General features: G+C 48.4%; 2 protein-coding genes across 4 annotated transcripts in view; one reads left to right on the top strand and one right to left on the bottom strand.

Moving 5' to 3' along the window:
* Window positions 1-4,965: 4,965 nt before the first annotated feature.
* LOC117555677 (glutamate dehydrogenase, mitochondrial-like) lies at window positions 4,966-5,739 on the bottom strand (the record flags this gene model as incomplete). The annotated part of the gene is given in 1 exon segment (XM_034230627.1): window positions 4,966-5,739. A coding segment is annotated over 1 exon segment (365 nt), but the record flags the coding sequence as incomplete, so codon positions are not given.
* shld2 (shieldin complex subunit 2) overlaps window positions 5,087-24,855 on the top strand; it is a 38,285-nt gene continuing 18,516 nt past the window's right edge. For 2 of the 3 annotated variants that reach the window (XM_034230624.1, XM_034230626.1), the window contains exons 1-6: window positions 5,087-5,324; window positions 6,622-6,818; window positions 6,977-7,881; window positions 7,968-8,106; window positions 13,477-13,584; window positions 13,913-14,131. In XM_034230624.1, coding sequence (XP_034086515.1) covers window positions 6,638-6,818; window positions 6,977-7,881; window positions 7,968-8,106; window positions 13,477-13,584; window positions 13,913-14,131 — 1,552 coding nt within the window. In that variant the 5' untranslated portion in view covers window positions 5,087-5,324; window positions 6,622-6,637. Of the gene's footprint in view, window positions 5,325-5,951; window positions 6,031-6,621; window positions 6,819-6,976; window positions 7,882-7,967; window positions 8,107-13,476; window positions 13,585-13,912; window positions 14,132-24,855 lie in introns of those variants that run through there. The other variant, XM_034230625.1, reaches the window with a different exon arrangement.

Genomic DNA, 24,855 nt, shown 5'->3' with positions numbered 1-24,855 from the left:
GCCTGCAACCTAACCTGCTCCGGGGCAGGTTAGCCGCTCAGCATCAGTTACCATGGAGATCTAGCCGCTAAAAAGAGAACCAGCTTCGTAGGACCGGAAACCCAGAGTTACCCTGAAGTTAGCCGCTAAGACAGTGGTTCTCAAACTTTTTCTGTCAGGCCCCCCCTTTGGAGAAAAAAAAAGTCGGGCCCCCCAACACAAATAGTCAGGCTCAGTGGCGGCGCCAGAGATTTATTTTGGGGGTGCCGTGGGGTAGCTTGATGTTTCATAGAGGGTGCTCAAACATTTAGGGTTTCCCATTAATGTACCGAGCGCTACAGAGGAATGTTCTACTGCAACACACACACACACACACACACACACACACACACACACACACACACACACACACACACACACACACACACACACACACACACCACACACACACACACACACACACACACACACACACACACACACACACACACACACACACACACACACACACACACACACACACACACACACACACACACACACACACACACACACACACACACACACACACACACACACACACACACACACACACACACACACACACACACACACACACACACACACACACACACACACACACACACACACACACACACACACACACACACACACACACACACACACACACACACACACACAGTGTGTGTTACAATGAAGGCTCGAGGCATATAGGTGTAAGCAGGGGTCAAATGCTATGTTTATAGGTGGTGTGTGGACCTCACATAGGGGGGTCCTCACCTCCTCTAGGGGGGTCCTCACCTCCTCTAGGGGGGTCCTCAACTCCTCTAGGGGGGTCCGGGGGCAAGCTCCCCCGGGAAGATTTTTAAATATTGAAGTTAAAGCATCAATCTGCTGCACTTTGAGAGCAGCATGAGAGATCTATGGAGACCTCTCTCAACACCCAGATGAAACAGAACTGGAAACAGATTTACTTTTTCTTTATGGATATTTTACAAATCACTCTTTAAACTTTATTCTTGTTTTACTGTCAGATAGTATTTCATACCTGTTTTTCATTTATTCTCTTATTTTTGTATAACTATAATGATCATATAAACGTGTGCCTCGGAAATAATTGTTTACATTAATGGTGACCAAACCGTTTGAGACCCACTGAGATAACACTGAGAGTCCTTTAGCTCACTGAGTCTCTCAGTCTGACGGGAGAGGACTCTCAGTCTGACGGGAGAGGACTCTCAGTCTGAGAGGAGAGGACTCTCAGTCTGAGAGGAGAGGACTCTCAGTCTGAGAGGAGAGGACTCTCAGTCTGACGGGAGAGGACTCTCAGTCTGACGGGAGAGGACTCTCAGTCTGACGGGAGAGGACTCTCAGTCTGACGGGAGAGGACTCTCAGTCTGACGGGAGAGGACTCTACAGTCTGACGGGAGAGGACTCTCAGTCTGACGGGAGAGGACTCTCAGTCTGACGGGAGAGGACTCTCAGTCTGACGGGAGAGGACTCTCAGTCTGACGGGAGAGGACTCTCAGTCTGACGGGAGAGGACTCTCAGTCTGACGGGAGAAGACTCTCAGTCTGACGGGAGAAGACTCTCAGTCTGACGGGAGAGGACTCTCAGTCTGACGGGAGAGGACTCTCAGTCTGACGGGAGAGGACTCTCAGTCTGACGGGAGAGGACTCTCAGTCTGACGGGAGAGGACTCTCAGTCTGACGGGAGAGGACTCTCAGTCTGACGGGAGAGGACTCTCAGTCTGAGAGGAGAGGACTCTCAGTCTGACGGGAGAGGACTCTCAGTCTGACGGGAGAGGACTCTCAGTCTGACGGGAGAGGACTCTCAGTCTGACGGGAGAGGACTCTCAGTCTGACGGGAGAGGACTCTCAGTCTGACGGGAGAGGACTCTCCTCCACTTTGTTGTTGAAAAACTCCTTATATCCGTTAGCGTAGCTCGCTAGCACCAGAAGCTAACAACAACGATCTCCGGTACCGGTGCGCTCTCTCTCTCTCTCTCTCTCTCTCGCTCGCGCACACAAAATGGCTCGTTACACACACACACACACACACACAACACACAACACACACAACACACACACACACACGACCACAACCACACACACACACACACACAACACACAACACACACACACACACACACACACACACACACACACACACAACACACCACACACACACACACACACACACACACACACACACACACACACACACACACACACACACACACACACACACACACACACACACACACACACACACACACACACACACACACACACACACACACACACACACACGAGCTTAATGAAACACAGAGACCCAGACGTAATAGTAGTGCATCATATTATTTTCGAATCAATCATTTTTCAAAATATGATTATTTTTTTAATAACCATTTTCCCCACTTTGAGAACCTGGCGCTAAGAGAACATCCGGCTTCGTAGTATACCCCCCAGGTTCCTCACCTGAGATCACACACTCAGAACCAAACACAGGGACTCGAGCCTCTGCAGAACGTTTACATGCACTAACGCTACAGGAGAGGAGAAGTCTGGTCCCAGGGCCAGTGACCTGCAGGGCGATCACCTCCTGATCACACACACACACACACACACACACACACACACAACACACACACACACATCACACACACACACACACACACACACACACACACACACACACACACACACACACACACACACACACACACACACACACACACACACACACACACACACACACACACACTACACACACACACACACACACACTACACAACACACACAACACACACACCACACACACACACACACACACACACACACACACACACACACACACACACACACACACACACACACACACACACACACACACACACACCCACACACACACACACACACACACACACACACACACACACAACCACACACACACACACACACACACACACACACACACACACACACACACACACACACCACACACACACACACACACCACACACACACACACACACACACACACACACACACACACACACCTCGTAGCTTCAGAAAATAAAACCCTCTCTCTTTTCCTCCGTACCCAAATCTCTAAAACGGGGGAACAACAGAGCTGATCCAGATTTGACATCCGATATGACGAGGACCCACGGCCCTATCAGAAACAATTCCCGACGTAATAGTTTGTGTTTACATTAGCATCGCTAACACTCAGAGCTAAGCTGTACTGGAGAGCATGTGTGTGAAGAAGCAGGAAGTAAAAAGGAACTCCCCTTGTGGTAAACCGGAGAGAGAGAAAGCCTTTGAGCTCCATACTGTTTCAGAGAGAATCCTTGATCTAATAATCCTTGCGTTTCATCACCGCAGCATTTTACACAGTATCTGCCAGGTCCCGCATGAGCCCATAAGCTCCGCCCCCTCTTATTTTTTTATTTTTTTCAGTAAATAAATATTAACACACACAAACACGCACGCACACACACACACACACACACACACTAATATCCAAACAATATCAATATAGTGTATAATAAAAGTGTCCATTAAAAATTCAATATTTCGGATCAATCATTTTAACAAAATAAACATTAAAGCATGGGGCGTCCGGTGCCTTGCTCAAGGGGACCACGGCAGGGCAGGATCCTGAGGTTAAACTCACCTCTCTACAGGGGGTCCTGAGGTTAAACTCACCACTCTACAGGGGGTCCTGAGGTTGAACTCACCTCTCTACAGGGGGTCCTGAGGTTAAACTCACCACTCTACAGGGGGTCCTGAGGTTGAACTCACCTCTCTACAGGGGGTCCTGAGGTTGAACTCACCACTCTACAGGGGGTCCTGAGGTTGAACTCACCTCTCTACAGGGGGTCCTGAGGTTGAACTCACCTCTCTACAGGGGGTCCTGAGGTTGAACTCACCACTCTACAGGGGGTCCTGAGGTTGAACTCACCTCTCTACAGGGGGTCCTGAGGTTGAACTCACCTCTCTACAGGGGGTCCTGAGGTTGAACTCACCACTCTACAGGGGGTCCTGAGGTTGAACTCACCTCTCTACAGGGGGTCCTGAGGTTGAACTCACCTCTCTACAGGGGGTCCTGAGGTTGAACTCACCTCTCTACAGGGGGTCCTGAGGTTGAACTCACCACTCTACAGGGGGTCCTGAGGTTGAACTCACCTCTCTACAGGGGGTCCTGAGGTTGAACTCACCTCTCTACAGGGGGTCCTGAGGTTGAACTCACCTCTCTACAGGGGGTCCTGAGGTTGAACTCACCTCTCTACAGGGGGTCCTGAGGTTGAACTCACCCTCTACAGGGGGTCCTGAGGTTGAACTCACCTCTCTACAGGGGGTCCTGAGGTTGAACTCACCTCTCTACAGGGGGTCCTGAGGTTGAACTCACCTCTCTACAGGGGGTCCTGAGGTTAAACTCACCTCTCTACAGGGGGTCCTCAGGTTAAACTCACCTCTCTACAGGGGGTCCTGAGGTTGAACTCACCTCTCTACAGGGGGTCCTCAGGTTAAACTCACCTCTCTACAGGGGGTCCTGAGGTTGAACTCACCACTCTACAGGGGGTCCTGAGGTTGAACTCACCTCTCTACAGGGGGTCCTGAGGTTGAACTCACCTCTCTACAGGGGGTCCTGAGGTTGAACTCACCTCTCTACAGGGGGTCCTCAGGTTAAACTCACCTCTCTACAGGGGGTCCTCAGGTTAAACTCACCTCTCTACAGGGGGTCCTCAGGTTAAACTCACCTCTCTACAGGGGGTCCCTCACCTCCCTGCAGGGGGTCCTGAGGTTGAACTCACCTCCCTGCAGGGGGTCCTGAGGTTAACGGGTTGAACTCACCTCCCTACAGGGGGTCCTGAGGTTGAACTCACCACTCTACAGGGGGTCCTGAGGTTGAACTCACCTCTCTACAGGGGGTCCTGAGGTTAACAGGTTGAACTCACCTCCTTTGCAGGGGGTCCGGTGCTGGCTGTGTTGGGCTCGGTACGCCTCGATCACCTCCCACTCCCCGCAGTCCTTCTTGATGGGGAAGTTGACGCTGAGCACGTGGTTGCACGGTTTGATGACCCTAAGGATCCCGCGCACGCGCTTCCTCTTCTGCTCCTGTGTCTCGCGCGTCTTCAAGCCCTCCACGAGCCGGTCCTCCACGATGGCGGCCCCGCGATCGAAGAAGCCCTCCACCATGGAGAAGAAGTTCGGATCATCGCTGCTGTCCGCGGCCTGGCTGTAGGCCCGCGTGCCGCAGAGAGAGGCCCGCGGGCCGGAGAGACAGGCCCGGGGGAGCAGAGAGCCGAAGCACCGGTACATGATCGCTGTATTACGGAGGTTTAGAGCAGTTTAAAGAGTTCTGGAGGGAGAGCAGAGAGGAAGATCTGCGGGGAAACACTCTCTCTGTCCCGCAGCGCGAACTCCGCCTCCTGCCGCACCTCCTGCCACGCGTGCGTGATAACCTGTGCGCGTGCTCGTGCAGCTATATGTATTTAAAGTGTTGGCACGACTCGCACGAGACCGTTTATAAACAAACTGCTGTAACCCGGAAAAGTCGCTTGTGATGCTAAACTTTAGCTAAAGTTGAGCTAAAGCCTGTTTCTCCCCGTCCCTGAGACGCAGAGCGTGGAGATAAACCGACACAGAAGTGTAGAAAGTAGACATTATATGGCATATATGTGTATTTTATACTTATGTGACATGTTTTCAGTATGTTTGTGTTGTTTTAAATGATCGCCAAGCTAGCGAGAGTTGCTGCAAAGGACGCTTCCGGTTGGCAAAATAAAAGCATATTAACACAACTTTTCTTCATTCATTTAACTATTTAGTTTAATACGGAATATACACTCAAATAAACGGCTCAAGAACATTTAATTGTTTCTTCAACCAATCAATATTTAACCGTATGATTTTAATAAACAATAAGTTGGGGCTCTTATGTTGAAAACCAAAGGTTTTTACTGGCTAACTTTAACTTCCTGCCACGCGGATCCCGTCACCGCCTCGGGAGCACGCCTCGGTAAAACCCGTGTGTGTGTGTGTGTGTGTGTGTGTGTGTGTGTGTGTGTGTGTGTGTGTGTGTGTGTGTGTGTGTGTGTGTGTGTGTGTGTGTGTGTGTGTGTGTGTGTGTGTGTGTGTGTGTGTGTGTGTGTGTGTGTGTGCTTCACAAAGATAAGGAGAATAATTCTAAAATAATGTAAATATTTATAAATATTAATAATAATAAATTGAAAAAACTACGGCAAGTGATATTAAATCCTCAGACATGTTTTCCCTTTGATAGTTATTATTAAAATGGTCTTTTTCTCTTCTTTGGAGAATAAATGCCTTTCAGTATTCAACCCCCCCCCCCCCCCCCTGCTGACCCACCCCATCATCCTGCCCCCTGATTGGTCGAGCCGTGTTATTGTTCCCAGCTGTGAAACATCCATGATGGAAGCATGTTGGCTCTTTCTGTGGAGTCATGGTTATAAATCCAGATGTTGTTAAAAAGACCTTTTATTTAAGCTGAAATTATTTAGATTAAAAACTGTATGAAAGAAACACAAAAACCTCAAATGTCTTATTTTAAATAAAGTCTAACTTCTTTCTCTTGAATAAACTCCTGTAGTCTCTCTGCGGTCGGTATGTCTGACCGTCAGAAGATCCACGTGTTCCTGGGGGCTCCTCCCCCGACCCGTGGCCCAGCATCAGGGCCTCCAGCTGGGGGAGGGGAGGAGCGGAGACCCCCTGCTGACTGGAGGCCCCCTGCTGACTGGAGACACCTGGAGCTCTGCTGGCAGGACGGACACCTGAATGCAGCACCAGGTGAGAACACTTTGGGATTTGCTAAAAAACTTCAATACAAAAATGTGCTAAAATAAATCACACTAAAACATTTTTTTTTTAAATTGCAAAAAAAAAACGTTTGGATGAATTTTCCAAACTGAATGAGGAAAATAAAAATGATTTCCTCTGTTTTTCAGACGTGATAGGAAGTCGTCTGCCTGAAGAAGCGATCGTCCCGGAGAGCGAAGAACCTTTTACTTTACGGAGCGATGAGATGGATCAGGATCACAGGAAGCCTGAATCTGATTGGACGACAGAGGAAGACCCCCAACAGGAAGTCCAGTGTTCGGCTTCGGTTCTGGAGTATCTGGACAGCTGTTTCTCTGCACACCGCTCCCCCCCGACTCCTCTCTCCACACACACTCACTTCCTGTCCACCTGGACGCTCAGTCAGGCCTTAATCCTGAAGGGCAGGCACGCCGTCCAATCAGCATCCAGCCCTGAGAGAACTCTGCCTCCTCAAGCCCCGTCTGAAAATGTGTCACTTCAAGCTCCGCCTCTTCAGACTCTATCCCGTGAAACACGCCATTCCCAAGCCCCGCCTCCTCAACGTCTTCCTCCTCAAACCCCGCCCCTTCAAACCCCGCTTCCACAAACCCCGCCTCCTCAACTTCTGCCCCCTCAAATACCCCATTCACAAACTCCGCCTCCTCTCTCTCAAGCCCCGCCTCTTCAAACCCCGCCTCCTCAAGCCACGCCTCCATCGATGTCCTCCAGCACCCCGGAGCTCTTCAGTCCTTTGAGTTTGTCTCCTTTAGCGTCTTCCCTGGAGCTCTTTAGCGCCCCCTGCTGGACGGAGGGTGGTGTAGTGGTGGAGGAGTGTGGTGTAGTGGTTGAGGTAACCCCCGACGGCGTGCTGATGTCCCAGAATGCCGAGCGACTAGACTCCCCCTCCAAATCCCCGGACAAAAAGAGAGCTTGGATCTCAGAAACCTCCAAATCCAGAGGCGGTCCCACCCTCCTCAACCAGTGTGCCCTTCAGGGGGGTCGCTACTCGGTACTGGTGGCCGTGGTGCACCCCTCCCACCTGAAGGAGATCAAGGTGGGTGGAGCCGCTACGACACGTCGTCCACCGAGGGGTTCAGTGCTTGTTTCTGAATCAGGTGTCTTCTTCCTTGGTGTCTACAGGTGAGGTCAGGGTCCTGCGTTCCTCTGGCCTCCATTGTGGTGACGGACCAATCAGGAGTGGAGATGAAGGTGGTGCTGTGGAGGCGGGCGGCTTTCTGGGCGCTGACCGTCACCCCGGGGGAAATCCTGCTCATCACAGGTAAACAAACACACAGGTAAACAAATACACTGGTTTATAAACAACCTCCAGATCTTCATTTAGTTTTCAAAAAAAATAAAATGTAGAAATAATTATGTGGATTTGCTTAAAAACTAACTAAATAATGATTTTGAATTTGCAAAAAATAAAATTACAAATATTTAAATTTGTTAAAAACTTTGGGATTTTGATAAAAAAAACACTTAGGGAGGCTCCCAGGTGGCATCCTTACCAGGTGGCATCCTTACCAGGTGGTATCCTTACTAGGTGGTATCCTCACCAGGTGGTATCCTTACTAGGTGGCATCCTTTCAAGGTGGCATCCTCATCAGGTGGCCTTCTTTCCTGGTGGCATCCTCACCAGGTGGCATCCTCACTAGGTGGCATCATTACCAGGTGGAATCATTACCAGGTGGAATCATTACCAGGTGGAATCATTACCAGGTGGAATCATTACCAGGTGGAATCATTACCAGGTGGCATCATTACCAGGTGGAATCATTACCAGGTGGAATCATTACCAGGTGGCATCATTACCAGGTGGAATCATTACCAGGTAACCTAAGACCTTGAGACCACAGCTCCCCGGCTTCAGCAATAGAGGCTTTGAACACCGCCCACTCTGGTTCAATGTCCCTCCTCAGGGATGCCTGTAAAGGTCCGCCGGAGGTGTGAGTTGAAGGCCTCCTGGACTTGGGACTCCTGCTGGACTTGGGACTCCTCCAGACGTTCCCAGTTCACCCGCACTATACGTTTGGGCTAACCAGGTCTGTCCAGAGGCTTCCCCCGCCACTCGACCCAACTCACCACCTGATGGTGATCAGTTCTCCGCCCCTCTCTTTATCCGAGTGTTCAAAACATACAGCCTCAGGTCTGATGATACGATAACAACATCGATCATGGACCTTCTGCCTAGGGTGCTCTGGTACCACGTACACTTATTAGCATCCTTATGTTCGAACATGGTGTTTGTTATGGCCAATCCATGACTAGCACAGAAGTCCAGTAACAAACCACCACTCCGGTTCAGATCAGGGGGGCCGTTTCTCCCAATCACGCCCCTCCAAGTGTCTCCATCATCGCCCACATGTGCGTTGAAGTCTCCCAGCAAGATTAAAGAGTCCCCTTCAGGAGCCCCATACAGGACTCTTTCCAGGGTCTCCAATAAGGCCATATACTCTGAACTGCTGTTGGGTGCATAGGGTTAGGGTTCAACCGGGGACTTGTGAGTATCCCCACACCCGCCCGGCGCCTCACACCTTGAGCAACTCCGGAGAAGAATAGAGTCCAACCCCTATCCAGAAGTAAGGTTCCAGAGCCGACGCTGTGCGTAGAGGTGAGCCCAACCAGATCCAACTGGTAACGCTCCACCAGATCCAACTGGTAACGCTCCACCAGATCCAACTGGTAACGCTCCACCAGATCTAACTGGTAACGCTCCACCAGATCTAACTGGTAACGCTCCACCAGATCCAACTGGTAACGCTCCACCAGATCTAACTGGTAACGCTCCACCAGATCCAACTGGTAACGCTCCACCACTGGTAACGCTCCACCAGATCCAACTGGTAACGCTCCACCAGATCCAACTGGTAACGCTCCACCAGATCTAACTGGTAACGCTCCACCAGATCTAACTGGTAACGCTCCACCAGATCCAACTGGTAACGCTCCACCAGATCTAACTGGTAACGCTCCACCAGATCCAACTGGTAACGCTCCACCACTGGTAACGCTCCACCAGATCCAACTGGTAACGCTCCACCAGATCTAACTGGTAACGCTCCACCACTGGTAACGCTCCACCAGATCCAACTGGTAACGCTCCACCAGATCCAACTGGTAACGCTCCACCACTGGTAACACTCCACCATATCCAACTGGTAACGCTCCACCAGATCCAACTGGTAACGCTCCACCACTGGTAACGCTCCACCAGATCTAACTGGTAACGCTCCACCAGATCTAACTGGTAACGCTCCACCAGATCCAACTGGTAACGCTCCACCAGATCCAACTGGTAACGCTCCACCAGATCTAACTGGTAACGCTCCACCAGATCCAACTGGTAACGCTCCACCAGATCTAACTGGTAACTCTCCACCAGATCCACCAGATCCAACTGGTAACTTTCCACCAGATCCAACTGGTAACGCTCCACCAGATCTAACTGGTAACGCTCCACCAGATCCAACTGGTAACGCTCCACCAGATCCAACTGGTAACGCTCCACCAGATCTAACTGGTAACGCTCCACCAGATCTAACTGGTAACGCTCCACCAGATCCAACTGGTAACGCTCCACCAGATCTAACTGGTAACGCTCCACCAGATCCAACTGGTAACGCTCCACCACTGGTAACGCTCCACCAGATCCAACTGGTAACGCTCCACCAGATCTAACTGGTAACGCTCCACCAGATCCAACTGGTAACGCTCCACCACTGGTAACGCTCCACCAGATCTAACTGGTAACGCTCCACCAGATCTAACTGGTAACGCTCCACCAGATCTAACTGGTAACGCTCCACCAGATCCAACTGGTAACGCTCCACCAGATCTAACTGGTAACGCTCCACCAGATCCAACTGGTAACGCTCCACCAGATCTAACTGGTAACGCTCCACCAGATGCAACTGGTAACTCTCCACCAGATCCACCAGATCTAACTGGTGACTCTCCACCAGATCCACCAGATCTAACTGGTGACTCTCCACCAGATCCACCAGATCTAACTGGTAATGCTCCACCAGATCCAACTGGTAACTTTCCACCAGATCCAACTGGTAACGCTCCACCAGATCTAACTGGTAACACTCCACCAGATCCAACTGACGTTAAGACGTTAAGATGGACTTTTATTAATTCCCGTGGGGAAATTGTTTCTCTGCATTTGACCCATCCTAGTGTTAGGAGCAGTGTGCTGCCATTTTGAACGGCGCCCAGGGAGCCAAGTCCCTATCGACTTCGCCCCCAACTGGTAACTCTCCACCAGATCTAACTGGTAACTCTCCACCAGATCTAACTGGTAACACTCCACCAGATCCAACTGGTAACTCTCCATCTGATCCAACTGGTAACTGCACCAGATCTAACTGGTAACTCTCCACCAGATCCAACTGGTAACTCTCCATCTGATCCAACTGGTAATGATCCACCAGATCTAACTGGTAACTCTCCACCAGATCCAACTGGTAACTCTGCACCAGATCTAACTGGTAACTCTCCATCTGATCCAACTGGTAATGATCCACCAGATCCAACTGGTAACTCTGCACCAGATCTAACTGGTAACTCTCCACCAGATCTAACTGGTAACACTCCACCAGATCCAACTGGTAACTCTGCACCAGATCTAACTGGTAACTCTCCATCTGATCCAACTGGTAATGATCCACCAGATCCAACTGGTAACTCTGCACCAGATCTAACTGGTAACTCTCCACCAGATCCAACTGGTAACTCTCCATCTGATCCAACTGGTAATGATCCACCAGATCTAACTGGTGACTCTCCACCAGATCCACCAGATCTAACTGGTAACACTCCACCAGATCCACCAGATCTAACTGGTAATGCTCCACCAGATCCAACTGGTAACTTTCCACCAGATCCAACTGGTAACGCTCCACCAGATCTAACTGGTAACGCTCCACCAGATCTAACTGGTAACACTCCACCAGATCTAACTGGTAACGCTCCACCAGATCCAACTGACGTTAAGACGTTAAGATGGACTTTTATTAATCCCCGTGGGGAAATTGTTTCTCTGCATTTGACCCATCCTAGTGTTAGGAGCAGTGTGCTGCCATTTTGAACGGCGCCCGGGGAGCAGTGTAGGGAACGGTGCCTTGCTCAGGGACACCTCGGTAGCACTTGGTCTTGCCGGACTTGAACTGGTGACCTTCCAGTTGCCAAGCCAAGTCCCTATCGACTTCGCCACCACCGCCCCCAACTGGTAACTCTCCACCAGATCTAACTGGTAACTCTCCACCAGATCTAACTGGTAACACTCCACCAGATCCAACTGGTAACTCTCCATCTGATCCAACTGGTAATGATCCACCAGATCCAACTGGTAACTCTGCACCAGATCTAACTGGTAACTCTCCACCAGATCTAACTGGTAACACTCCACCAGATCCAACTGGTAACTCTCCATCTGATCCAACTGGTAATGATCCACCAGATCCAACTGGTAACTCTGCACCAGATCTAACTGGTAACTCTCCACCAGATCCAACTGGTAATGATCCACCAGATCCAACTGGTAACTCTGCACCAGATCTAACTGGTAACTCTCCATCTGATCCAACTGGTAATGATCCACCAGATCCAACTGGTAACTCTGCACCAGATCTAACTGGTAACTCTCCACCAGATCCAACTGGTAATGATCCACCAGATCCAACTGGTAACTCTGCACCAGATCTAACTGGTAACTCTCCATCTGATCCAACTGGTAATGATCCACCAGATCCAACTGGTAACTCTCCACCAGATCCAACTGGTAATGATCCACCAGATCTAACTGGTAACTCTCCACCAGATCCAACTGGTAACTCTCCATCTGATCCAACTGGTAATGATCCACCAGATCCACCAGATCTAACTGGTAACTCTCCACCAGATCTAACTGGTAACACTCCACCAGATCCAACTGGTAACTCTCCATCTGATCCAACTGGTAATGATCCACCAGATCCAACTGGTAACTCTGCACCAGATCTAACTGGTAACTCTCCACCAGATCCAACTGGTAACTCTCCATCTGATCCAACTGGTAATGATCCATCCGATCCAACTGGTAATGATCCACCAGATCCAACTGGTAACGCTCCACCAGATCCACCAGATCCAACTGGTAACTCTCCACCAGATCCAACTGGTAACGCTCCACCTCCCGCACAAGCTCCGGCTCCTTCCCCCCCAGAGAGGTGACCTTCTACTGGGTCTGGTCCGTCGAGACCCTCTGCTTTCACTGCCTCCCTTCTGGCACCCGTCGGAGGTGGAGGGCCAGCGGGACGGAGAAGCGGAGATGAGCCCGGCCACCAGACGCTCGCCGACGAGTCCTCCTTCTAGGCCTGGCTCCAGAAGGAGGACTCGGGTATCCTCACTTCTTATGATGTTTTTCATGAGGTCTTTGAACCAATCTTAGTCTGGTCCCTTGCCTGAGGCCAATTCACCATGGGAGACCCTAGCAGGAACACAAGGCAGGGCCAGGTTCACCGGGGATCACAAACCTCTCCACCACGATAAGGTGCTGGTTCTTCAGAGAGGGCAAACAAAATAAATAAATAAATAAATGTCATTGATAAAATAATAATTAGAATTTAGCTTAAAACTTTTTTAAATAGTTGTTGTTGTTCAGCTCTGCAGGTGAACGAGGACAAGTGGAGAGGAGAGACGGTGCTGCAGTCCACCTTCAGCAGCAAACTGCTCAACATGGGAAACATCGCAGACTCCGCCTCCCCGACAGGTACGACTGGACTACACCTCGACCAATCAGAAGCCTCCCCCACTGATAATAAGATCAAATTAATGTTTTTATAAATATCTATGAGATAAGAGGGAACTTTATTTATCCCCTTGGGGAAATGCAGGCGTTAAGAGCAGCAACAGGTCAGAGTGAAAGACAAGGTAAAAAATAAAGATGAAATAGAATAAAAATAAAATAATAATACAGCAACAATAAAGTGATAAAGTGACTATTGAAACAAGATATCACAGTAAAAAGTTGTGCATTTGTATGAACATGTTAAATATAGATAAATATTCTCTCTCTCTCTCTCTCTCTCTCTCTGCAGTTCCTCAGCAGGTGAGTTCTCGCTCGCTCCTCTCTCTCTGCAGCTACCTGCGGGAGCGACGCCCCCTTCTGGTGTCTCAGAGGCTCTGCCCCCCTCAGGACCCGAGGCTCCGCCCCCCTCAGGACCCGAGGCTCCTCCCCTACGCCACCCTGAGGTCACTGAGGGTCAACACGCTGGTGCACGCTCTGCTGCGCGTCACACACACACACCTGAGCACAGGTGAGAGTTCAGTAATCACCACACACACACACACACACACACACACCCACACACACACACACACACACACACACACCAGAGGCCTGTACTACGAAGCCGGATGTTCTCTTAGCGGCTAACTTCAGGTTAACTCCGGCTTTCCGGTCCTACGAAGCTGGTTCTCTTCTTAGCGGCTAGATCTCCATGGTAACTGATGCTGAGCGGCTAACCTGCTCCGGAGCAGGTTAGGTTGCAGGCTAGGAGCTCAACTCAGTGAAAGCACCGCCTGCTGACCAATCAGAGCTCAGTGTGCGGAGTTTAAAGCGATCCAGTCATATTACAGGAGAAAGGAAATACAGAAAAGCTGCCGTCGCAGGAAAGACGGCCGGCAACAATCAGCGACTGTGTGAACGTGAACATGAATAGAATATCACCTCCATCTTCAGAGCAATCTGACTATTATAACATTAGCGTTAAGAAAGCTTACTGAAATATCTGCCACAACATAAGTAACCGGATCAGAGTCACATTAAGTACAGTCCATATCACTTCATAATGTATCATCTCCTGATCTGAGTCAGCTGAGCCGTATCTGGCCGTGCAACACTCACAGCGTCACAGACTGGATGCAGAAGGATTATTTTAAGCAAAAAAAAAGTTCTCAATTACATTTTTTTTTCTAAAACAATTTTTGGGATTTGAGAAAAAGTGTTCGTAAAAAAAGAAGGATTTAGATTTTTTTTTTAAACGTTTGAATTTGCAACAAATTTGGGATTTGCTATTTCAAATATATAATTAAGAATTTGTGAACAAAAATATTTGAGGAATATTTTGATTTGCTAAACAACCCTTGATTTCAACACGCTGGTGCAAGCCATGCTGTGCGTCACACACACACACACACACACACACACACACACACACACACACACACACACTCACACACACACACACACACACACCAGAGAGCTCAGTGATCACCGTGGGTGTTTCTCAATGTCGAGGATGCTTGCTTGGTAGCACATGTCTTCCGAGTCACTTGCTTCAGAAGCGAGGCAAGAATCCTTCCTGGCATTTGGAAAACGAAGAGTGGAACAGGCGAGCAAGTGTGCGTCATATGAGAGGCCCCGCCTTACATTTGCCGCCACAGATTTGGGGAAATTGGTCCATTGTGGACATTTTAAGACCGCGGAGTCTACACATGAGCAGCCTCGAAAATTCTCGCTACGAAGTACGGTAGAAGCTCGGTAGAATTCCAAGTATGCTGGACATTGGAACAGTCCTTCGGCGGCACTTGATGACATAGTATACTTGAAATAGTGGCTCTGGAGCAGCCTTACTCGAGATTGAGAAACACCCCCTGTCTCTCTGCTGGTCCCTGAACGCAGCATCTCCCTGGTCCAATGGGATTCCTTCATGTGATTTTGGAGAATTATTATTACATTTTCCAGCTAAAGTCCTTTTATTACCCGTTTAAACTATGGTCTCAGAACAGTCTCATAATACACACATGCACACACAAATGTGTTCCGTCTCATATTCATGTAAATAAATACAGAAAAAAGTTTTACATATGTATTTTTGATCCACACATATTTGTTTTCCGTTTAAATCCTCTGCACCTGCAAACACAACCCGCTCTCTGTGCATTCTGTGTGGTTTTTTGAGACTCCCCTGACGGTCAGCCGATTCGTTCTTGTAATATTTTCTATCTATAGATAGATATATATATATAGATATATAGATATTTTTAGCAGGCTAGATCTCCATGGTAACTGACATATAGATATATATATGTATAGACAGGTCCATCTCAGGACACCTCCACTCTCAGTACAGCGCCACTTTCCGAACAGGAAATGCACGCAAATACAATATTTTATATTATGAAGCTACAGCTCCACTTTCCGAACCATTGATGAATGCTTGTGTTCACAAAAACGGCAGGCAAAACCGTTCTAAATGTGTGTTTCCTGTATAGCGAATACAGCTGCTTCATTTCTGTCTGTATGAAGTTGTGAGTGTGGAGGGAGCAGCTACAGGTTAGCCTGAGCGATCAGTGGCCTGTACGAAGAAGCCAGTTCAACCCTGGATATCTCCGAGTTATCTGGCTTAACTAACCCTAAAGGCCCGGACACATCAAACCGTCGGTAGATGTCTGGCCGTCGATGAGCGTCCTGTCGCCCCCTACTCAGATTGGTGTGTCCCGCCCCGTCGTGTCTTTTCGGCCGTGCCGAGCCTGCGGAGGCTGTCGGCAAAATAAATCACTCTGATTGGCTGTTCAGCTTAGCGAAACACTCTTTGCCTGAATGGGAGTGGAGCAGTACAGTATAATAATGCTACGGCTGCAACTGACAGTTATGTAGACACATATTTATTTTTTCTTAACGCTGTGTGATTAAAAGAATAAACACAAATAGCAGGATAGGCACATATTTGCTATATCTTGCCCCACTGAAAGGCACTGCACCGATGCTGTTAACATATTGGTATAGTTCATCCCTGTGCTGCTTGGCTCGAGCTGTAGCATGGAGCTATTTGTTGTTTGTATATCGCAGTCGGTCTTCCTGTTGTTGCCTCTTTTGAATGAAGAATACACACTACCGCCACCTGCTGGTAAGGAGAGTTATTGCCACTCACGCATGCGCAGTGCGTACGTGCTACTTGGGTGTCGGCTGAAGTCTTTGCGGTGTGTTCCAGTGCGAAACATGGCCGAGACGCTGAGACGTGAGGCGACACAACAGTCGGGTCCGTCGGGACGTGTTCTTTGGTGTCAGGTTGGTGTGTCAGGGGCCTTAAAGGCCGCTAGACACCAACCTGAGACCAAAGAACGCGTACCGAAGGCGTCCCAACTTTTACGTCCGCTACGTCGCCTGCGTCGGCTACGCCGCCCGCCTACGAACACACCGCAAAGACTTCAGTCGACGAGTGGCAATAACTGTCCTTACCAGCAGGCAGCGGTAGTGTGTATTCGTCATTCAAAAGAGGCAGCAGCCAATCAGAGTGATTTCTTTGGCCGACTTTCTTTGCGGGAGGTGTGAAAATGACGGTGCGGGACACACCAACCTGAGTAGGGCGCCGCGAATGCCCGACTGCCTCTGACTCCCAAAATCGGGTAGGTGTGTCAGGGGCTTAAGATGCGAGATCGCGCTAAGCGGTCCTATGACGCTGGTTATCAACTCAGTAACTCAACCCAGGGTTTCTCTGTCCGTCCGAGAGCGTGTTCACCTGAAAGGGGCGGGGTTAGCAACATTGGACCAATCACAAACAGGGACAAGTGTACTGACCAACCTGGTCTCACCAAAATACGTGAAATGAACACTTCTCCTTAGCACCGCATTGCGTGGTGGAGACACAGAAACAATGTAAAGGGGCAGTTCAGCCATCATGAATCAAAGTTTTGTGCTGTACACAAATATGAAAATGACGCATGGTGTATCTGATGGAGAACAAAGATTGTTGTGCACATCTGGCGTTAAATTGACCGGACTTCTTTCTGTGGATTGATATGACTGCACACAGTCCCCTGATCCTCTTGTAGCTGCGGTCTGTTCTCATTAGCAGCGGTCTCTACTGTAGACCATTTCACTTTGATTTGTAATCAAAGTGTTGATAGACTTTAGTGCATCAAGAGTTCCAAACATAAAAGACAAAATGACTCTTAAAGAACGATTTGCTTCAACGTTGTGTAAATATGTTCAATCAAAATGAAAAAACAACAACAAAAACAGCTGATTTAAAAGATGAAATATGAAGTTTGTTTGGGTGTGTATCTTCTCTGGTGGAGATATTTGAAATGCTTCTGTTTTCAGTCCAGCCGTCCGCTGGGAAAGCACAGACAAAAGGTATTCATTCAATAATTTAAACCTGATCAAAGATAGTTCAAATAATGAGAGTAGTAACATTATAATGATCAGAACTCCAACAACCAGAAATAATCCAATAACAACAGAACAGCCGTGAATATTTCACAACGTCATTTCTTTCACACAAACTGCTCTAATTGAATTCTCATTCTCTGAAGGTTGCTTGTCTACCCGTGTTAGGGAAGTCCAAGACAATGTGTGAAAATGTGTATTTTCTTATTTGTAGTTCTTAGGTCGGGTTTGTGTGCCCTGATGAACCTGGGGGCTGTGTTGTCTGGAACCTTGTGTTCCTGGTAGGGTCTCCCATGGCAAATTGGTCTCAGGCAAGGGGCCAGACTAAGATTGGTTCAAAAAGACCTCATGAAAGACGACACAGGAAGTGAGGATACCCGGCCCGGAGGAAGCCCGGTGTCCCCTTCTGGAGCCAGGCCCAGAAGGAGGACTCGTCGGCGAGCGTCTGGTGGCCGGGCTTGCCACGGAGCCCGGCCGGGCCCAACCCGAAAAGGCAACGTGGACAACACCTCCGCTTCTCCGTCCCGCGGGCCCACCACCTACGGGAAACAGCGATAGGGTCGGGTACGCTGCCAGAAGGGTGGCAGTGAAAGCGGAGGGTCTCGACGGACCAGACCCGGGCGACAGAAGCTGGCTTTGGGGACGTGGAACGTCACCTCTCTGGGGGGGAAGGAGCCGGAGCTTGTGCGGGAGGTGGAGCGTTACCAGTTGGATCTGGTTGGGCTCACCTCTACGCACAGCGTCGGCTCTGGAACCTTACTTCTGGATAGGGGTTGGAATCTATTCTTCTCTGGTGTATTTTGTGGCGGCAGCAGCGCCACTTACAGGCCTGGCATATGTACTACAGCGTTTCCAGCATTTCCAGCGGTCTAGTGTGAACGGACACGTTAATGAATCGAATGCGTATGAACGGAAGACTTTTTTGCGTTTGCGTATGCGTTTGACTGTATGCGTCCTCGTGGGGCCGGGGTCTAAGCCAAACTATATCCGGTCACAGAGATCTGCTATTTTAAAGGAAGGTCAACACATATCGACCCTAAATATAATCTATATTAAGAACGAGAAAAGTCTTAACATATATATCGTTCTTTGTAAACATATGACAAATGTGTGAGGGTGATGACGTCAGAGCATCGTCCTATGTGCCGGGCTTAGCCCCGGACAGCCCCAGCCCAATTGAACCCCTGGGTATTTGTGAGGGAGCTCCTATATGGCATTACCCCGCTGAAGCTCACCAACGTTTAATATATTTCATAGTTCAAAGTTTTGTCAATTGTTTTGTTTATTGGTCAAATACTGGTTTCTACTGGTTTCTGAGGAGTTTGACTGGAATGAAAGAGCACAGAGTACAGAAGCAACAAAGCAGCATCCTGCATTAAACCTGACCTTCACAGAGAGGTTGAAGTTCATGGAGAGGAGGCTTCAGTAGTCTGTCTGCACTCTGTTTAGTTGTGCTATCTTACAATCAATATAGTAAATGTGAGGTAAAGTGTGTCGCCAATGTAACCGGTTAGAACTCCAAGTTGCGATGAGGTCTTAAAATGTATGGAAAGGGTCTTGAAAAAGGTCTTAAAAGATATTCAATTTGACTTCAGGATTCCTGCATATACCCTGTTAAAGGACGAGAGAACCAAGTCCTTTTAAGCAGTTTTAAATACACACAGAGATGTATCTTTTATTTGTTTATTTTTTCTAATATTTGCTAAGATGTCTCCCTGTTTTTAGAACTTGTTGGGAACATGAACTCTGCCCCATCATTTGTTCATCCAGTGGTAGTAGTAAAGAAGTTTTCCACTGATTTTTGGGGATGTTCCAGCAGAGGTGTAGTGCTCATATGTTCCAGCAGGGGTGTAGTGCTCATATGTTCCAGCAGGGGTGTAGTGCTCGTATGTTCCAGCAGGGGCGTAGTGCTCGTATGTTCCAGCAGGGACGTAGTGCTCGTATGTTCCAGCAGGGGTGTAGTGCTCGTATGTTCCAGCAGGGGTGTAGTGCTCATATGTTCCAGCAGGGGTGTATTGCTCGTATGTTCCAGCAGGGGCGTAGTGCTCGTATGTTCCAGCAGGGACGTAGTGCTCGTATGTTCCAGCAGGGGTGTAGTGCTCGTATGTTCCAGCAGGGGTGTAGTGCTCATATGTTCCAGCGGGGGTGTATTGCTCGTATGTTCCAGCAGGGGCGTAGTGCTCGTATGTTCCATCAGGGGTGTAGTGCTCGTATGTTCCAGCAGGGGCGTAGTGCTCGTATGTTCCAGCAGGGACGTAGTGCTCGTATGTTCCAGCAGGGACGTAGTGCTCGTATGTTCCAGCAGGGGCGTAGTGCTCGTATGTTCCAGCAGGGGTGTAGTGCTCGTATGTTCCAGCAGGGGTGTAGTGCTCGTATGTTCCAGCAGGGGTGTAGTGCTCGTATGTTCCAGCAGGGGTGTAGTGCTCGTATGTTCCATCAGGGGTGTAGTGCTCATATGTTCCAGCAGGGGCGTAGTGCTCGTATGTTCCAGCAGGGACGTAGTGCTCGTATGTTCCAGCAGGGGTGTAGTGCTCGTATGTTCCAGCAGGGGTGTAGTGCTCGTATGTTCCAGCAGGGGTGTAGTGCTCGTATGTTCCAGCAGGGGTGTAGTGCTCGTATGTTCCAGCAGGGGTGTAGTGCTCGTATGTTCCAGCAGGGGGGTAGTGCTATTTGTGTAAGTACCGGAGCGCACCCATGACTCGCGCATGCATGCACACGCACGGTTGTGGCACGACCACCAAAACAGAAAGATATGGACACAAGAAGTGTGCAAATGTATCTAGTATCCCATCCATCTGAACATGAGTGGGGGACGGGGACATCCTCTAGGGGGGTCAACACCCAGATGAAACAGAACTGTAAACAGATGTACTTTTTCTTTATGGATATTTTACAAAGCACTCCACTTTCAAACTGTACTCTTGTTCTATTGGCATATGGTATTAGTCATTTGAATATTTCTTAGTCAGCCTAATATAACCATTCGCTGTAGAGCTAAACACACATCTGGACTCTCTTTGCCTGACAAATGGAAAATCGTACCACTCGTACTATTCAACGTTTTTTTCTTGAAGTATAGACTTTTGAAGTATAGGCCTAAAAGTATTATATTTTATTCTTCAGTATTAGTCTCGTCCTTTCATGCATTTTTAGTTTTAATCTTGTTTTAATAAGCATTCTGTTGTCTTACATTTGTTATCTATGTCAAATGTAAGCTTATTTGCAGGCTAGCTTTGGTCATATATGGTACATTCGAGGGCGATTGTAACGCTGTGTTACACGGACCCTGACTTGCTTCATAAGATTTTTTTTCTTCTAACAATTTAAGTGTGTTGTGTTCAATAACATTTCTACATAAAGTGCATTTTGTATCTATTTATCTATTTGTTCCAATAGAGCCATTTTCTAATGCTTTCCACTATTTGAAATGGCCATGCATCAAGGCCATTCTAATTATTGTTGAATCAGTTGACTTCACCTTAAATCATTAGGGTCATTTGTAACATCTTATAATTCACCCATCCATAATGACACAGAACTGAACAAAAGTATTCTTATTCAAATCAAATCAAGTTTTATTTATAAAGTACATTTATAAACTATCTTTGGTGGAGCCAAAGTGCTGAACATATAATAAAAATAGCCTACAGTAGAGACACTTTACAGCAAATACAACAGCACAGACCCTCTGTCCTTAGACCCTCTGTCCTTAGACCCTCTGTCCTTAGACCCTCTGTCCTCAGACCCTCTGTCCTCAGACCCTCTGTCCTCAGACCCTCTGTCATTAGACCCTCTGTCCTTAGACACTCTGTCCTTAGACCTTCTATCCTCAGACCCTCTGTCCTCAGACCCTCTGTCCTCAGACCCTCTGTCCTTAGACCCTCTGTCCTTAGACCCTCTGTCCTCAGACCCTCTGTCCTCAGACCCTCTGTCCTTAGACCCTATGTCCTTAGACACTCTGTCCTTAGACCTTCTATCCTCAGACCCTCTGTCCTCAGACCCTCTGTCCTTAGACCCTCTGTCCTTAGACACTCTGTCCTTAGACCTTCTATCCTCAGACCCTCTGTCCTCAGACCCTCTGTCCTTAGACCCTCTGTCCTTAGACCCTCACATCGTACAAGGAAAAACTTCCAGAGAAAACCCACAGTTTAAAGGGAACATGGGAGAAACCTCAGGGAGAGCAACAGAGGAGGGATCCCTCTCCCAGGACGGACAGACGTGCAATAGATGCCGTGTGTAAATCGAAGAGATAATACATTTTACAGCATATAGACCGAATGTTAGGAAAAGCATGTGTCTGTAATAAGAAGATGAATCCACGAGGATGTCAGCTACAATCCTGTGGAAGCCATCAGGGAAGCAGCACGACGAGACCCAAGGCAGGACCGCAGAGACAGGTTCAGCCACGACCCGAAGTCCACGACTTCTAGTCAGAGGGCCTAGGTATAAAAGTCACGGCTCGCCACTGGGTTTAGGAGACCAATTGGCATTTTGACACCTGCTGGTCCCCACCAGCCCTTCACTGCTGGTTTGAGCCCGTCATGACAGGCATAGCTGAGCGTGGCTTCATGATCATAAGCTGATTGTCCAGGGGAACAACCCCGCCATTCAGACTGGGGCGGGGCAAGGCTGAGCTGCACTTTGTGCTGAAATATAACCACAAACATAACTGTCACATAATATGTATCCAGACAAATGAAGAAGTTTCTAAGCAACAAGTTGAATTCCATACCAGGAGAGAAACTCCAAGATACCTCACGCACATTTCGTCAGGAATGAAATAATAATGCCAAAAGGGTTTCAGTTAAGATCAGGACCAGTTCATAATTGTTGAGGGCAATCCGCCAAAAAGCAAAGAAGAAATAGTAAAGTCAGGTGATCATGCTGTGCACACAAACAGCCTCCGGGGACTTCAGTCAGGTCGGTGGCATTTCACCAAAGCCCTGTGCGTTGTTGAGATCAGCAGCGTGTGCAGCTGTGTTTAGCATTCACACACACATTCCTTTTTCTTTACCAAATTAAATCCTATCCTCCAATATCATTTGGAATCATACCCCTCACTTATTGTGTGAGAACTGAAGTGAGCACTAGCTCTCCTGTTCAAGGACACATTGGATGCTGAGAAACATTCTGGATGGAGCTTCTTCTGCCGCCATATGCTCCCAAACTCATGTTTTATTCATTTGTATCTACATCTGAAAGTTAGTGTTGCAAATGACGATTGTGTTGTCAAAGCAACTTGAAAGGTGCATTCCACTACCGACTGTATCCGAGTGTTGAATGCAGCTTTGTATTATGGTCCAAGAGTTGATCAACTATGACTTCATTCATTATTCATTGATGATCAAATAGGAATATAATTGTCTTTGAACCTGTTCAGCCCTGAGCCTGTTGTTCAGGTCTCAGGCTCGAAAATGACATTCCCAGATAATCTTTGTTCTCAAAGCAACGATGAACCTGTGAGCTGGATGTAGAAGAGTCAGAATCAATATAGATGTTTCTATTTTAAAGTAAATTCAGATTGAACATGGTAAACAAATGATTGTGTCCGTCCAAAAAGAAAACATGACTTATAGTAAAAACTACCCTTGGATGAGGGTAAGGTAGAATAAAAGCTTTAGGAATCCAAACTATAACATATAATAAGTACCCTGTATCAAGATTGATGCAAAACAAGTGACCTTTGACCTTTTTAGAGAGGTTTAGAAAAAGAAAACCACTTCTGGGGTCATTTGGGTGGATTTTCCATATCTCTGGCCCCCCTTGGTGGATTTTGATAATTGACATCTCTTTTTAACCGTTAGCCAATAGGATCGAGGGGAGGTTCCCAAAATCCATCTAAACAGTCACTGTCGGTGTCACATGTACTGGAGGGGACCCAGAATCAGACATTTGTTTATTAGAAAGGGGAAGCTGGGAGTGGAGGTTGGTTATGGCGGCAGTGGGAAACAGTTGTTCCAGGGTGGGTGGAGAGGCCTGGCTGGTCTTGGGAGTGTGGAAGGCCTTGGATTCCTCCTGGGAGAGACATAACAATGAGTGTGAGGCAAAAGCAGGCAAAGTTGTCAATAGATCTGCTAGAGCTAGAGCGGCCGCAACAAACCGGCAGGGAATGAGTGCAGGCTGCAGGTCTTCATAGTGTAGTTGATGAGCAGGCTGCAGGTCTTCATAGTGTAGCTGATGAGCAGGCTGCAGGTCTTCATAGTTTGGCTGATGAGCAGGCAGCAGGTCTTCATAGTGTAGTTGATGAGCAGGCTGCAGGTCTTCATAGTGTAGCTGATGAGCAGGCTGCAGGTCTTCATAGTGTAGATGATGAGCAGGCTGCAGGTCTTCATAGTGTAGATGATGAGCAGGCTGCAGGTCTTCATAGTGTAGCTGATGAGCAGGCTGCAGGTCTTCATAGTGTAGTTGATGAGCAGGCAGCAGGTCTTCATAGTGTAGATGATGAGCAGGCTGCAGGTCTTCATAGGGTAGCTGATGAGCAGGCTACAGGTCTTCATAGTGTAGCTGATGAGCAGGCTACAGGTCTTCATAGTGTAGCTGATGAGCAGGCAGCAGGTCTTCATAGTGTAGCTGATGAGCAGGCTGCAGGTCTTCATAGTGTAGCTGATGAGCAGGCTACAGGTCTTCATAGTGTAGCTGATGAGCAGGCTGCAGGTCTTCATAGTGTAGTTGATGAGCAGGCTGCAGGTCTACATAGTGTAGTTGATGAGCAGGCTGCAGGTCTTCATAGTGTAGTTGATGAGCAGGCTGCAGGTCTTCATAGTGTAGTTGATGAGCAGGCTGCAGGTCTTCATAGTGTAGTTGATGAGCAGGCTGCAGGTCTTCATAGTGTAGCTGATGAGCAGGCTGCAGGTCTTCATAGTGTAG

This window comes from Gymnodraco acuticeps, unplaced genomic scaffold (assembly GCF_902827175.1).
Source record: "Gymnodraco acuticeps unplaced genomic scaffold, fGymAcu1.1, whole genome shotgun sequence".
Lineage (NCBI taxonomy): Eukaryota > Metazoa > Chordata > Actinopteri > Perciformes > Bathydraconidae > Gymnodraco > Gymnodraco acuticeps.
Note: the sequence above shows the minus strand (reverse complement) of the source record. Positions and strands in the feature narration are given on the sequence as shown.